Consider the following 12207-nt stretch of genomic DNA (forward strand, 5'->3'; position numbering starts at 1 on the left):
CACACACACACACACACACACACACACACACACACACACACACGATAGATCTAGTCCACCTCACACCTTCGAGGACCCTGATAACGTTTCAAGTCATGAGGAAGCAGAGCCCTTGAACAAACAAACAAAACCCAATAAACTCAAAGCCATTGCATCAACCCTAAATCTTTGCAACCCTAGAGGACAAAGTAGGTCTGCCCTGTGGGTATCAGAGACTGTAACTATTTGCAGGAGTAGAAAGCCTTGTCTTTCTCCCTGGGAGGGGCTGACAGTTTTGAACTGCTGACCTTGAGGTTAACAGACCAACACAATACCACCAGAGCTAGAGGAGCCCTTAAAAAACCACACCAAACTCAACTGCCATTGAGCCTATTCCGACTCATAGCGACCCCCAGAGGACAGGGCCGAACTGCCCCAGTGGGTTTCCAAGACTAACTGTGTGGGAGTAGAGAGCCATCTTTCTCCTGTAGAGCCCCTGGTGGTTTTGAACTGCTGCCCTTGGGGTTAGAAGCCCAATGCGTAACCATTACTCCACCAGGGCTCCTTAGAGCTCTTGAGGCAGGTATTAAAACAGAATGCTCATGGAGCTGATAGGGAGTGGTTTTTAAAAGAAAAAATTTTTAAGCAAGAAAGCTAAAACTCTGATATGTTTGCCCTTGAAAAAAACCTGAATCCATCTGAATTTCAAAAATCAAAAAAATACACAAAAACATCCCAAAGCTGTGTTGAAATTTTCCACTGTCTGCCAGTCTTAGAGTTCGTTCTTGAATTTGGCAAGTTCTTCGCCCACATAAGGGCTAATTCACAATGATTACAACTGAAATATAATCCGGAAAAACAAGGTCCCCGTGATAAGGGTCTTTTAAAGTTACTTGATTGATAAATCCCCAAACACCTAAGAATTTTTACAGTGTACATTTTAAAGTTCAAGGCTCAGTCTTCTAATCTTGCCCTCACACACACATAAAAAGAAATAAGCCTCTTATTTTTGTTTTCCTCTAATGCTTTTTGGCTCATCAGTGGCTTGACTGCCCCTGGAATTTACTGTTTCATGACGAACGTGAAGCTCTCTCAAACTCACATCTGTGACAAAAGTGAAGTTTGCCTCACAGCCTTTTCCATCTCATTGGCGGAAAACACATCTGATTCAACTGTCAAAATGCTCTCCCCACCCCCACCCCATGACAGCTGCTCAGTGGTTAGCAGGCCTGTGGCAAGGGACACATTCAGTCAGTGGGCTCCCGTGAACAGGAAGAATGAGCCCAAGTAGAAGCAAGTACGAAGGTGGGACTGAAAGACGCCTTGGCATATTAAGTGTACCAGGCTGATCACCCCCTCCCCAACACTGAAAATCAGACAGGGGCTCCCCTAAAGATGAGCTCATAGAAGGAATTAGCTGCACGAGTGGCTCAATTGTCAGAAGATCCCCATTCCTAAGACTGACACTTGCAGCAAGCAACTTCCTCTTTGACCCCAATGGTACTCTGTGGTGGCTATTGGCCGACTTCACACTGAAGACAACCCACGTTGTGTGCGGTTGACACTGTTGTGTATTGCTCCTCCCTGCATGCCGACAGGCTTACTGGCACTCCTGCGTAGCAAGTATGTCAGGGCAGAAGGAACCCATGTGTCTACTGTCCATGGCCCCACTGGTATTAGAGCATTTGAAAGGTCAAAGGTTAAAAAATTTCAAACCATGTGAGAATGTATACTTATCTTCAGCTTGCAAGTAGGCTCAAAGTAAACTTGGGGAATAGTGTTCAGCATACTATGCATAGGATATATCTATTTGTTGCATAATTGTTCAAGTTATATGGCTAATAATGAAGGTGAGTGTCTTCCGACATTGACCATGGCATTTCTGTTCCTATTAGAATGTCTCCAGTTCCCAGGTCCCACCGCCCGTATGCAGGGCCAGCTGCACTTGTCATCCGGAGCATCCAGCAACCAGAGGTGACCCATCCACTCAGCTCACAGTGAAGGGGCATGGGAGTAGGGCCTCCTCTTTGTAACACATTCCAGTTGTGGGCCTCAAATAGCACTTGTGAGTATGTCGAGCTGGTTACATGGATCCCTCCAGGACAGCTCTTCGACCCTCCGCCCCCAGGTCTATGAGAACATGCCATGCAGTTCGCAATGTCAATCCCCTTCCAATATTTAGCTTCGGCTCACAGGCTGGTGCACAGCCCAAGCTACAGGGCCCTTGGGTCTCATCTGGCATCTGGTGGCAAATGAGGTTTCATCAGTTTTCTCTGGGGACAGCCTCCTGGCTGGAGACTATATATATATATATATATATATATATATATGTATATGCACATACATCCAGAGAGACGTATGTATGTAGATCTCCCTTTTCGAAGATCAAGTTGTTGGATAACATCCAGCCAGACAAAGCAGCGCCACCTGGTGGGGGGCTGGCATGGTCCTGGTGAGGGTGTCAGTGTGGGTTCCCGGGAGGAGGCTGCTGGCCCTGAGCCCTACGCAGAGGGGTCCACAGGGGCGCCGTTCACGGCACTCTTGCTTCTGTGTTTGGACAGCAGCTTCTTGTTCAGGATCCTGCTGAGGGTCGTCCTCCTCCTGGCTGCCTCCGGCTGCTGCAGGAACATGAGGTCGTTGTGGGACTGGCTCAGGCCCGGGTCTTTGTGTTGATGGCGCCGGCGGAAGAAGAGTCTGGCACCCTTCCTTAAAATGCCCCCTGGAAGAGTAAAGGCACAGGGGCTGGTCAGGCGGGTGGGCGGGTACACAACACAAGGACGACAAGTCTAGCTTTGGCTCAGAAAGTTCCTGACGCCTGCCTGTCTTCTCCAGGTTCCCACCGGAGCCTGCTACTGCTGCTGGTCTCAGGTGGAAACCCACAGCAGTGGGACTGGTGGGAACAGCTGGAGTTCTCCAGAATCGAGGAGAGTATCCAAAGAGAAGTGGGAGGCTCGGCTGACTACAACCGTGACTCCACTGGCACCCGTTTCCCTTCCTGTTCCCACAGGCTGGTCAGGCCACCTGCTGCACCACCCGCTTCCCGGAACTAGTAAAGGGGAAAGGCCGAAGCCCCCAACCCTGAGAGCAAGGCTATTCACCACTTAGGAGAGCGCAGTCATGTTTGAGTGTTGGGGGCGGGGGGGCTTTTATGGGAGCAGCCTGTTGTCTATCATGTTAGGCTATTGTGTGTAACGACTGATATGTCACCCCTTTCCGCCGACCAAGCCTCAGCTCCATAAGGGTTCCCCTCTCTGTGTGGGCTGTCAGAGTGGAAGAGGAAACAGAAACAGGAAGAAAAAGAGGTGGTAGCCATCGTTCCACAGAAACAACTGTTTCAAGGCAGAATGGGAGTAATGCAGCCACCTGGGAACAAACCAGGCCTGTTGCCATCAAGTCGATTGCAACCCATGGTGGGCACAGAAGGGGGCCTGTGCTCCCAAGGGTTTTCAGGGCCTGGTTTTTTGAAGGTGGATCGCCAGGCCTTTCTCTGAGGTGCCTCTGGGTGAACTCGAACCTCTAACCTTTCAGTGAACAGCCCGGTCCCCACCCTCTTGTACTCCAAGGGTCCAATTGGAACAGCCCTATGAAACACCCGGTGAAACCCAGGCCCAGCCCAGGTGAGGGAGTGTGCAGTTCATACCGGCCTGTGCCACTCACGACCACTTGCACAAAGTGTTCATGACTTTGCAAGGACCTAGGTCTGATCATGAGGACAGACATTTTATAATGAATCTGGTTGCTTCTTGCTTATGGTAGGCACAGCCAACACACGTTTCCACAGCCATGACACCCAGAGACCCATCCAAGCTTTCTTCATCCAGTGGAGAGGGTCAAGAATGTGAACTGGCTCTTCTCTGATATCTGAAGGAGCCCCAGGAGCAGTGGTTCTGTGCTGGGCTGCTAAATAGAAGGCGACCAGTTTGAAACCACCAGCTACTTCATGTGAGAAAAAAGAGGCTTTCTCCTCTCGTAAAGTGTTACAGTCTCGGAAATCCACAGGGGCAGTTCTACTCTGTCCTATAGGCTTGCTCTGAGTCAGCACTGAGCCTGATGGTTTCTCAGGCGCGAGGGAAGGCTGGCCCAGCCTCTGTGTGGGTCTCTGTGTAACCAACACTTCAAAACTAAAATCACCCACTCCCATCAAGTAAACACTGACTCAGAAGGATCCCACAAGACTGAGTAGAACAGCCCCTTGGGGTTTTTAAGAATAAGTCTTTACAGGAGCAGACAGCCTCCTCTCTCCCTCGAAGTGACTGGTGGATTTGAACCGCTTACCTTGAGGTTAGCAATTCAATACATGAAGTGCACCACCACCAGAGCAGCATGCACCAATTACGTAGAGTCCACTTATTGGACCTGCCTTTAGGGGTGAGCTTCCTCACCCTTGTTACTCTAAAGGGAGAAGTGAAGAGCCCCACAGAATGGGGTGAAATTCAATCTGGTGAAAGCACCCAGCAACGCGTCTTTTCCATTTCCTTTTTATTAGAATCACATTATCACTTGGGCAGCACCGCGTGGGCACTCTGTGTGGGCACCTAGAGTTGGAGGCCTCTGTGCCAGGGATGTGGCTGGTCTGGGGAGAGAAGGAAAAAGGAGGGTAATGCCGATGTGAGACCGGAGTTATTCCTTGGTGGTGTCAAGGGTGGGAAGTTCAAGTCCGCCCAGAGATGCCTCGGAGACAAGCCCTGGTGACACACACCTGGATGCTGAGCCACCGTAAACCCCAGGGAGCACCGGGGGTCCTAGTGAGTCACGGTCCACTCATGAAAACCTGGTGAGCCGGCCCTAAGTGCTCATCTCGCACTTCCTCGAGAACACCCCAGTAACGGTGTATTAAGGAGAGTCAGAGCACCCCACCCCAGGACTGGACTTTCAAGCCTAGCAGGTGGGGCCGTTACAGGTGCCTGTGATTAAAAACCCTCACATATCACATGCCATCCACTGAGGAAAACACCACAGTGCAGTGGCCGGGGCAAGGGGCAGGGCAGCAGTGGTGGCTCTGACCTTTGAACACCTGGTTCGAGGGTCTGATGTTAGGTTAACTCGAGTCCCACAGTTCTGACTTGTGACAACATTCAGTGTCAGGGACAGCTGAGCTCTAGAGAGTTTTAAATGGCTGGTCCTTTTTTTATTCTTGGAAGTAGATGGCCAGGCCTTTCTTCCAAGGCGCCTCTGGGTGAACTGGAACCTCCAACCTCTGGATGAGCAGCCCAGGCACTCGGGGATGAGGCTGTGAATACAGACACTTACAACGTTCTACTCCAGTAAAGAGTTATGCTACCCTGCCTTACAGGGTCGCTAGGAGTCTGAATACACTCAATGACAGTGAGTGAGACCTTATTTCAAAGACCCTGGGAGACACAAACAATGAAGCACTTGTGGCACTTACATCATCTCCTGTCAACTTGCAAAGGGGTGGAGTCTAGCCTGTCAAGCAAGTCACTGCTTGATGACCTCATTTAGGAGATGCAAATGGAGACAAATAGCTCACTGGAGGCCAGATACACACAGACTCGCAGCTTGGTCTTCTTGTTGACAAGCCGCATGCAGCTATGATAATAGAGCTAGAGCCCTGGAGCTGGAGGAGCCACGTGGAAACCCCTGCCAATGCTGAGATGCTTCCACCACCATTGGATCCTGAAGCTTTCCACTCACTGGCCTGTGATCTTCCTGCATTCCGCATCATTACATGTGTTGCATGAGTCTGAAGAGGACTTTCTAGATTGGTATCGTACATATGGGCTAATATCGGACTTTATGAACTTGATCAGGACGGGGCTGGGGTGTTTTCTTAATACACAATTACTCTTTGATATAAAGTTCTCTATTACACACACAAATGTCTATGGATTTGTTTCTCTATTCTACCCAGACTAACACAGCACTCAACTCTTAACGGAAATGTGGCAGTTCGAGCCCATCCAGTTGTGCCTCGGGAGAGCGGCTTGGAGACCTGCTTCTGAAAGGCTGGAGCATGGAGACCCTGAGGGGGCAGTTCTCCTCGGCACCGTGGACAGCCATGCCCTGAATCCACGCCACAGCAACTGACACTAACCACAGCCGTCTTCCTGGCTCCCCGGCTATTCCCAAAGCAAGACTGAACCCTGCACCCCAACCCCAAGCTTCCTTAAGAGAAAATCTGGAGTATGGTTCGGTGATGTTTAGGCAGATCACCAAGATTTTAAATGTGGTTCCCCAAAGACCAAACTCACTGCTGTCAAGTCAGTGCCGACTCACAGCGACCCTGTAAGGACAGGGGAGAGCTGCTGCCCCATGGGTTTCCAAGACTAACTCTGTATGGGAGTAGAAGGCCTCGTCTTTTTCCCAAGGAACAGCTGGTGGTTTCAATCTATTGACCTTGAGTTTAGCAGCCCAACGTGTAAGTGCGAAGCCCCCAGGACGCCATTGTGGTTTGTTATTGGCTTGTTGGGTGCCCTGGAGTCAATTCTGACTTCAGAGTGAGCCAAAGCACTGCCCCGGGGCCTGCACCCTCCTCCACTCGCTCTCCCGGGTGAGCCCGCCCGCCTCGAGCAGGAAGTAAAGAGAAGTCAGTTTTAAAATCCCAAGGCTGAAGTCTAAAGAAATCTGTGAAGCAATCCAGAAATAGTTACTCTAGATTACAGCTTTAATGTGGCAGATATCTTAAAATGTACTTCTGTTTGTCTCTGCAGATCCTCCCAGATATAAATAGCTAATTGAAGGCTACGTCTTAAAATTGGGACATTAAGAAAACGATCCCACCCGCCCCCACCCCAAAAATAACTTGACTCTTGGCGACCTTATAGGAGAAGATAGAACTGCTGCTGTGGGTTTCCGAGACTGCAACTCTTCCCAGAAGTAGAAAGCCTCATCTTTCCTCTGAAGAGGTACTGGTGCCTTCGAACTGTTAACCTCCCGGTTAGCAGCCCAAGTAACCACTATGCCACCAGGGCTCCTCCAACGAAACCGACCCAAACTCACTGCCAGCCAGTTAATCCTGACTAGAGTGACCCCATAAGACAGGGTAGAACTGCCCCTGTGGATGCCTACGACTGCGACTGTTGACAAGAGTAGAAAGGTCTGTTTTCCTCTCAAGGATTGACTGGTGGTTTCAAACTGTCAACCTTATAGATCCCAGCCCACATAACGCCAACAAACCAGCCAGCTTTCAGCGGGAGTTTACGGACCAAAGAACACCTTTCTAGTTCAATTTGACACCCATCCGTGTGTAAGGTTGACTCTATTTGCAGCGACAAAGCAATGTCTCTTTCTGTACATATTTCATAGGGAAGTTGTTTCCTCACATCAGATGTTACTGGTAAAATTACATTCTCCCAAAATATGTGTTGCAAAGCCTAACCTCTCAGCCTGGGAAGAACACGGAAAGTCATCATGGACAGCTGCAAAGAGAACAAACAAAACTGTCTTGGAAGAAGCACACTCAGAATGCTCCTTGGAGGAGGGTGGACTCTGACTCACATACTGTGGACCTGTGGTCAGGAGACCAGTCCCTGGAGAGGGACCTCATGCTTGGTAAAGTGCAGGGGCAACACAAAAGAGGAAGGCCCTGGACCAGGTGGGTGGACACGGTGGCTCCGACAGCAGATCAATGGTGAGGATGGTGCAGGACCACGTGGGGTTTCACTCGTTGTACCCAGGTGGCTATAAATGGAACGAAGTCCTTTGCACCTCACAACAACCCTAACAACAAGACACATGATATTATCATCTTATTTGGGGATGGGTTGCCCTATGATGCTAATGAGACCAGGCTGGGGTGTATCTGAAGCCACTCTCTTTTGAGAAAATAATACTACTAATAATAAAATTAAACAGGTACTTGAGAGATTCAGTGAGCCCTGGTGGCCTAATGGTTAGGAGTCAGGCTGCTGACTGCAAGGACAGCACTTCAAAGCCACCAGCAGCTCCTCGGGAGAAAGAGGAGGCTTCTTACTCCCGTAAACAGTTACAGTCTCGCACACTCATGGGGGGGGCTGTTCTACCAGGATCGACTAAATGGCAGAGTTTGGTTTGAGTTCCAAAGGAAGCAGAGAGAGGTGAAGAGAGAGGCTGTCTCATGATGCTCTCCCGTGAGCATCAGCTCCAAGGACCCAAACCCTCCTCACCGAGCAGAGTCAACAGAGGGAGAGAGCCTTCCCGTAATGCCGGCACCCTGAGTGTGGACTACCAACATCCTCAACTGTGAGGAAAAGGGTCTGCTTGCTAAAGCCACCCACTTGAGTGGAATTTGGGTGACAGCAGCTACAACGGTAGGTCATATGGGCAGTGTACTCACCTGGGCTGCTATGAGGGATGACTCCCTGTGAAGACAAAATGGGACACCAGTAGCCTGGGGAAGGAGCCCTGGGGCACAGTGGTTATGTAGTGGGCAGCTAACTGCAAGGTCAGCAGTACGAAACCACCAGCCACTCCTCGCGAGAAAGACTGGGCTTTCTATGCCCATAAAGAGGTACAGTCTCAGAACCACACAGGACAGTTCTACCCTGGCCCATCGGGTAGCTATGAGTCGGTATTGAGGCAACGGCGGGGAGTTTGGTCTGATTTGCGTAGCCTGGGCGGGGAGAGAGGGAAAGGCAGACAGACTGGAAAGCTGCAGGGACGGGAGCAGTCCGCTTTCCTCTCCGTTACAGCACACGCTTCTCCCATTCCCTCTCCGTTGTAGCACACGCTTCTCCCATTCCCTCTCCATTGTAGCACACGCTTCTCCCATTCCCTCTCCGTTGTAGCACACGCTTCTCCTATTCCCTCTCCGTTGTAGCACACGCTTCTCCCATTCCCTATTATAGCACATGCTTCTCATTCTCTCTGTTATAGCACATGCTTCTCTCCATGATAGCACACGCTTCTTCCATTCCCTCTCCCGTTATAGCACACGCTTCTCATTCTCTCTCCATTATAGCACACGCTTCTCTCCATTATAGCACATGCTTCTCCCATTCCCTCTCCATTATAGTACACGCTTCTCACTCCCTCTCCGTTATAGCACACGCTTCTCATTCTCTCTCCATGATAGCACACGCTTCTCTCCGTTATAGCACATGCTTCTCCCATTCCCTCTCCATTATAGTACACGCTTCTCACTCCCTCTCCATTATAGCACACGCTTCTCATTCTCTCTCCATGATAGCACACGCTTCTTCCATTCCCTCTCCATTATAGTACACGCTTCTCACTCCCTCTCTGTTATAGCACACGCTTCTCTCCATTATAGCACATGCTTCTCCCATTCCCTCTCCGTTATAGCACACGCTTCTCATTCTCTCTCCATGATAGCACACACTTCTTCCATTCCCTCTCCATTATAGTACACGCTTCTCACTCCCTCTCCGTTATAGCACACGCTTCTCATTCGCCATGATAGCACACACTTCTCCCATCCCCTATTATAGCACATGCTTCTCATTCCCTCTCTGTTATAGCACACGCTTCTCTCTGTGATAGCACACGCTTCTCCCGTTCCCTCTCCGTTATAGCACACGCTTCTCTCTGTGATAGCACACGCTTCTTTCCATAATAGCACACGCTTCTCCCGTTCCCTCTCCGTTATAGCACATGCTTACCTCATGTAAAAATATAGTGATTACCCTGAGGTCGCATTTAAACCTCAGACACTGGTCCCTAACATCTTTTGTCATTAAAGTCCATTCACAATCAAAGTGAGTGTGTTTGAGCACTAGGCTCCCTTAAGGAATGATCTCACCACTACCATCGAGTCAATTCAGACTCACAGCAGCCCATAGGACAGGGCAGAACCACCCTCGTGGGTCTCTTTATGGGCGTAGAGAGCCTGTCTTTTCCCTCACAGAGGCGCTGGGGTTTCCACCTGTGGACCTTGCAGCTATCTGCATCGCGGCCCCAGGGCTCCTGGCAGAATGTTCCAGGCAGAATGCAATCGACAATGCCAGCTGCAGTGGTTGGACGGGCCACTAGGGGAGCCGTCAGGTGAAGGGATGTCAGGTGGTGGGACCCTTTGCAAGAGAGGGAGAACGACAGCATGGGGGGCAGTTCCCCCATGGCAGTGAATTACACAGGCAGGACCTGTGGGCATGGCACACCTTGAGCTGGGTAGATTTCCACTAAGATGGAGTTCATTTAAAAGAGAACTTCTCTGTGTACGTATAGATAAGACAAAGTAACTTACTGTGGAGGCATTTAATTCTGGTTGGCAATGCGGTCCTCTAAGTAAGCAAAGGGGGTGGGCGTGAGGTGGAACCAGAACAGGAAGCGGCAAAAAGGAAAATATGCGAGAGTGAAATGAGAATGAAGGACAGTCAGAGGGGAACCCCTCCCACGATTCGCAGCCACGACGCCACCATGCAGGGCATTTGGCAGCGGCTCTGGATCTTTTCTAAACCTCCATCCACCCCCTTTCAGGCTGTGGGCACCCCTGAACACGGAGATGGATCGCCAGTGTTGGAGGTGGTGCCCCAAGATGTGCGCCGACAATCGGCAAACTCCCAGGAGGACTTTGAACGTGTTAACTGGTGCTCTTGGGCTCCTGGGAACAAATCCCTCATTCCAACAGAAGGCATACACAGGTATGTATATCATCAGCATTCATTTAAAAAAGAAAACATCACTATGCCGCTTCCTGTAGCAGGAGCTCCTGGCAAGTTTTGTTTGCACAGTGAGAACCGTTTGATGCCATGACACGTCCCTGTCTCCAAGTCCGAGGTCACTAGACACTGAGCACAAATGCTCGAAAGCCCCCCTGTGAGAAAGCACTTCCAAAAACGCTGCCAAATACATCCCGTGAAAAGCCATGCTGGTGAGAGCGACAGGCCACATATCCAGAGCCTGGCTCTGCGGGTGGAACGTCTGGAGGCTCGTGCAGGATGTGGTCCCAGGCACGCCAGCCTGGCGCTAGTCAGTTTCTCAGGTGATGCACTGGCTGAAGTGCTCAGCTGCCAGCCCAAAGGGTGGCAGTTGGGGCTCCCCTCCCCGCCTGGGCCGATCCAAGGGAGAGAGCGCGGCAGCTGCTTCTGTAAAGAGCCAGCCCTTGGAAACCCTTTGATGGCAGTTCTACTCTGTTGCTTGAGTTCCTGCTGACTTGATAGGGGTGGGGTGGGTCCACCCACCTGGCCAAACCAATCCAAAACCAAGCCCGCTACTGTGTGGATTCTGACTCCCGGCTACCCCCATATGCTATCACAGAGCACAGAAGGTCCTGTATCTTTAGGGAACCAGGTACCCAGGCCTTTCTTCTGCAGTGCCACTGGATAGGACCCACCAGCCAGTCTTTTGGTCAGTAGCTGAGCATCAACCCAGTCCCACTACTCAGGGCACCTCCCCACTGGCCAGCGAAGGGCAAGACCAGGGCAGCCACAAACAGCAAGCAGCGAGGACCTCAAGGCACAGAGCTTTCCGAGGGAGACGGAGGGAGAAGGAAGTGAGCGCTGGGCTCTGGATGGACTTGGGTGAGCCAGGTCTGGTGTTTGGGGAAGAGGGTGGGCGGGGATGTGTGAATTCTGCCTGAAGAAGTGAACCATCTGGTGAGAAGGGCGAGAGGAGGAGAGCCCCCCCCCCCCCATGTTTCCACCATGCCTGGTACTCACCTGCCTTCCTCAGCTCCTCTCCCTCCAATGTCACTTGTCGCTCTAGAGGTGTGCTTGTGGGACAGTGGTCAGTGACTGGGCCACAATTTATATACCCCGTGGCCATGACTTCCTCACAAAAGCAATGCCTGAGACCCCCTAACTCAGAGTGCCTAAGAAAGACTAGCCCCCTACTCAGTGCCGGAGACTTTCTGATTCTGTAATTCAGGTACCTGAACCCCACCCCTCTACTAACTGTGGTGCCCAAGCTCTCCTCACTCAGTGCTCAAGACTCCCCTCAGAAAGTATTGAACCGCTGGGAAGCAGGGGTCCCTTGGGACCCCAAGTAGGAGGGAGAGGGCGGGCTGGTGCTGAGTGTAGCACCTGCTTCCCCTGCCCTGCTCCTTCTGTGTGACTGCCTCCTGGTTTCAGACTCCTGGCTTCAGAGTGCAACTGAGCTCCTGCAGGTCTTTGGGGGCTGGGCTGATGGCGTTGGGAGGTGGGCACTGCGCCCACTTTACCAATGAGGAGGCTCAGGAGATCAGTCTCGAACAGAGATCCACGTGTCCAACAGCTGCTGGACTACTCTTCTTCAGCAGATGTCCGGACGCTGCCTTTAGGCGTGCAGCAGTGTGTGGCGGGGGGCAGGAGGTGGGGACTGCTTGAGCAGGGGGAACGGACAAGCCTGAAGCAC

At 51.2% G+C, this 12207-nt stretch overlaps 1 protein-coding gene across 2 annotated transcripts in view; it reads right to left on the reverse strand.

Moving 5' to 3' along the window:
• Positions 1 to 503: 503 nt before the first annotated feature.
• The window catches only part of C2CD2 (C2 calcium dependent domain containing 2), a 78539-nt gene continuing 66835 nt past the window's right edge, over positions 504 to 12207 (reverse strand). Inside the window, exons 14-15 of one of the 2 annotated variants that reach the window (XM_045284935.1) lie at positions 10121 to 10157; positions 2609 to 2698 (exon numbers count right to left, since the gene is read on the reverse strand). In XM_045284935.1, coding sequence (XP_045140870.1) covers positions 10132 to 10157 — 26 coding nt within the window. In that variant the 3' untranslated portion in view covers positions 2609 to 2698; positions 10121 to 10131. Of the gene's footprint in view, positions 2699 to 10120; positions 10158 to 12207 lie in introns of both variants that reach the window. The other variant, XM_013005367.2, reaches the window with a different exon arrangement.

Source organism: Echinops telfairi, unplaced genomic scaffold (genome assembly GCF_000313985.2).
Source record: "Echinops telfairi isolate 266 unplaced genomic scaffold, ASM31398v2 ScPeMD7_7469;HRSCAF=8507_0, whole genome shotgun sequence".
In the NCBI taxonomy this organism is placed as follows: Eukaryota; Metazoa; Chordata; class Mammalia; order Afrosoricida; family Tenrecidae; genus Echinops; species Echinops telfairi.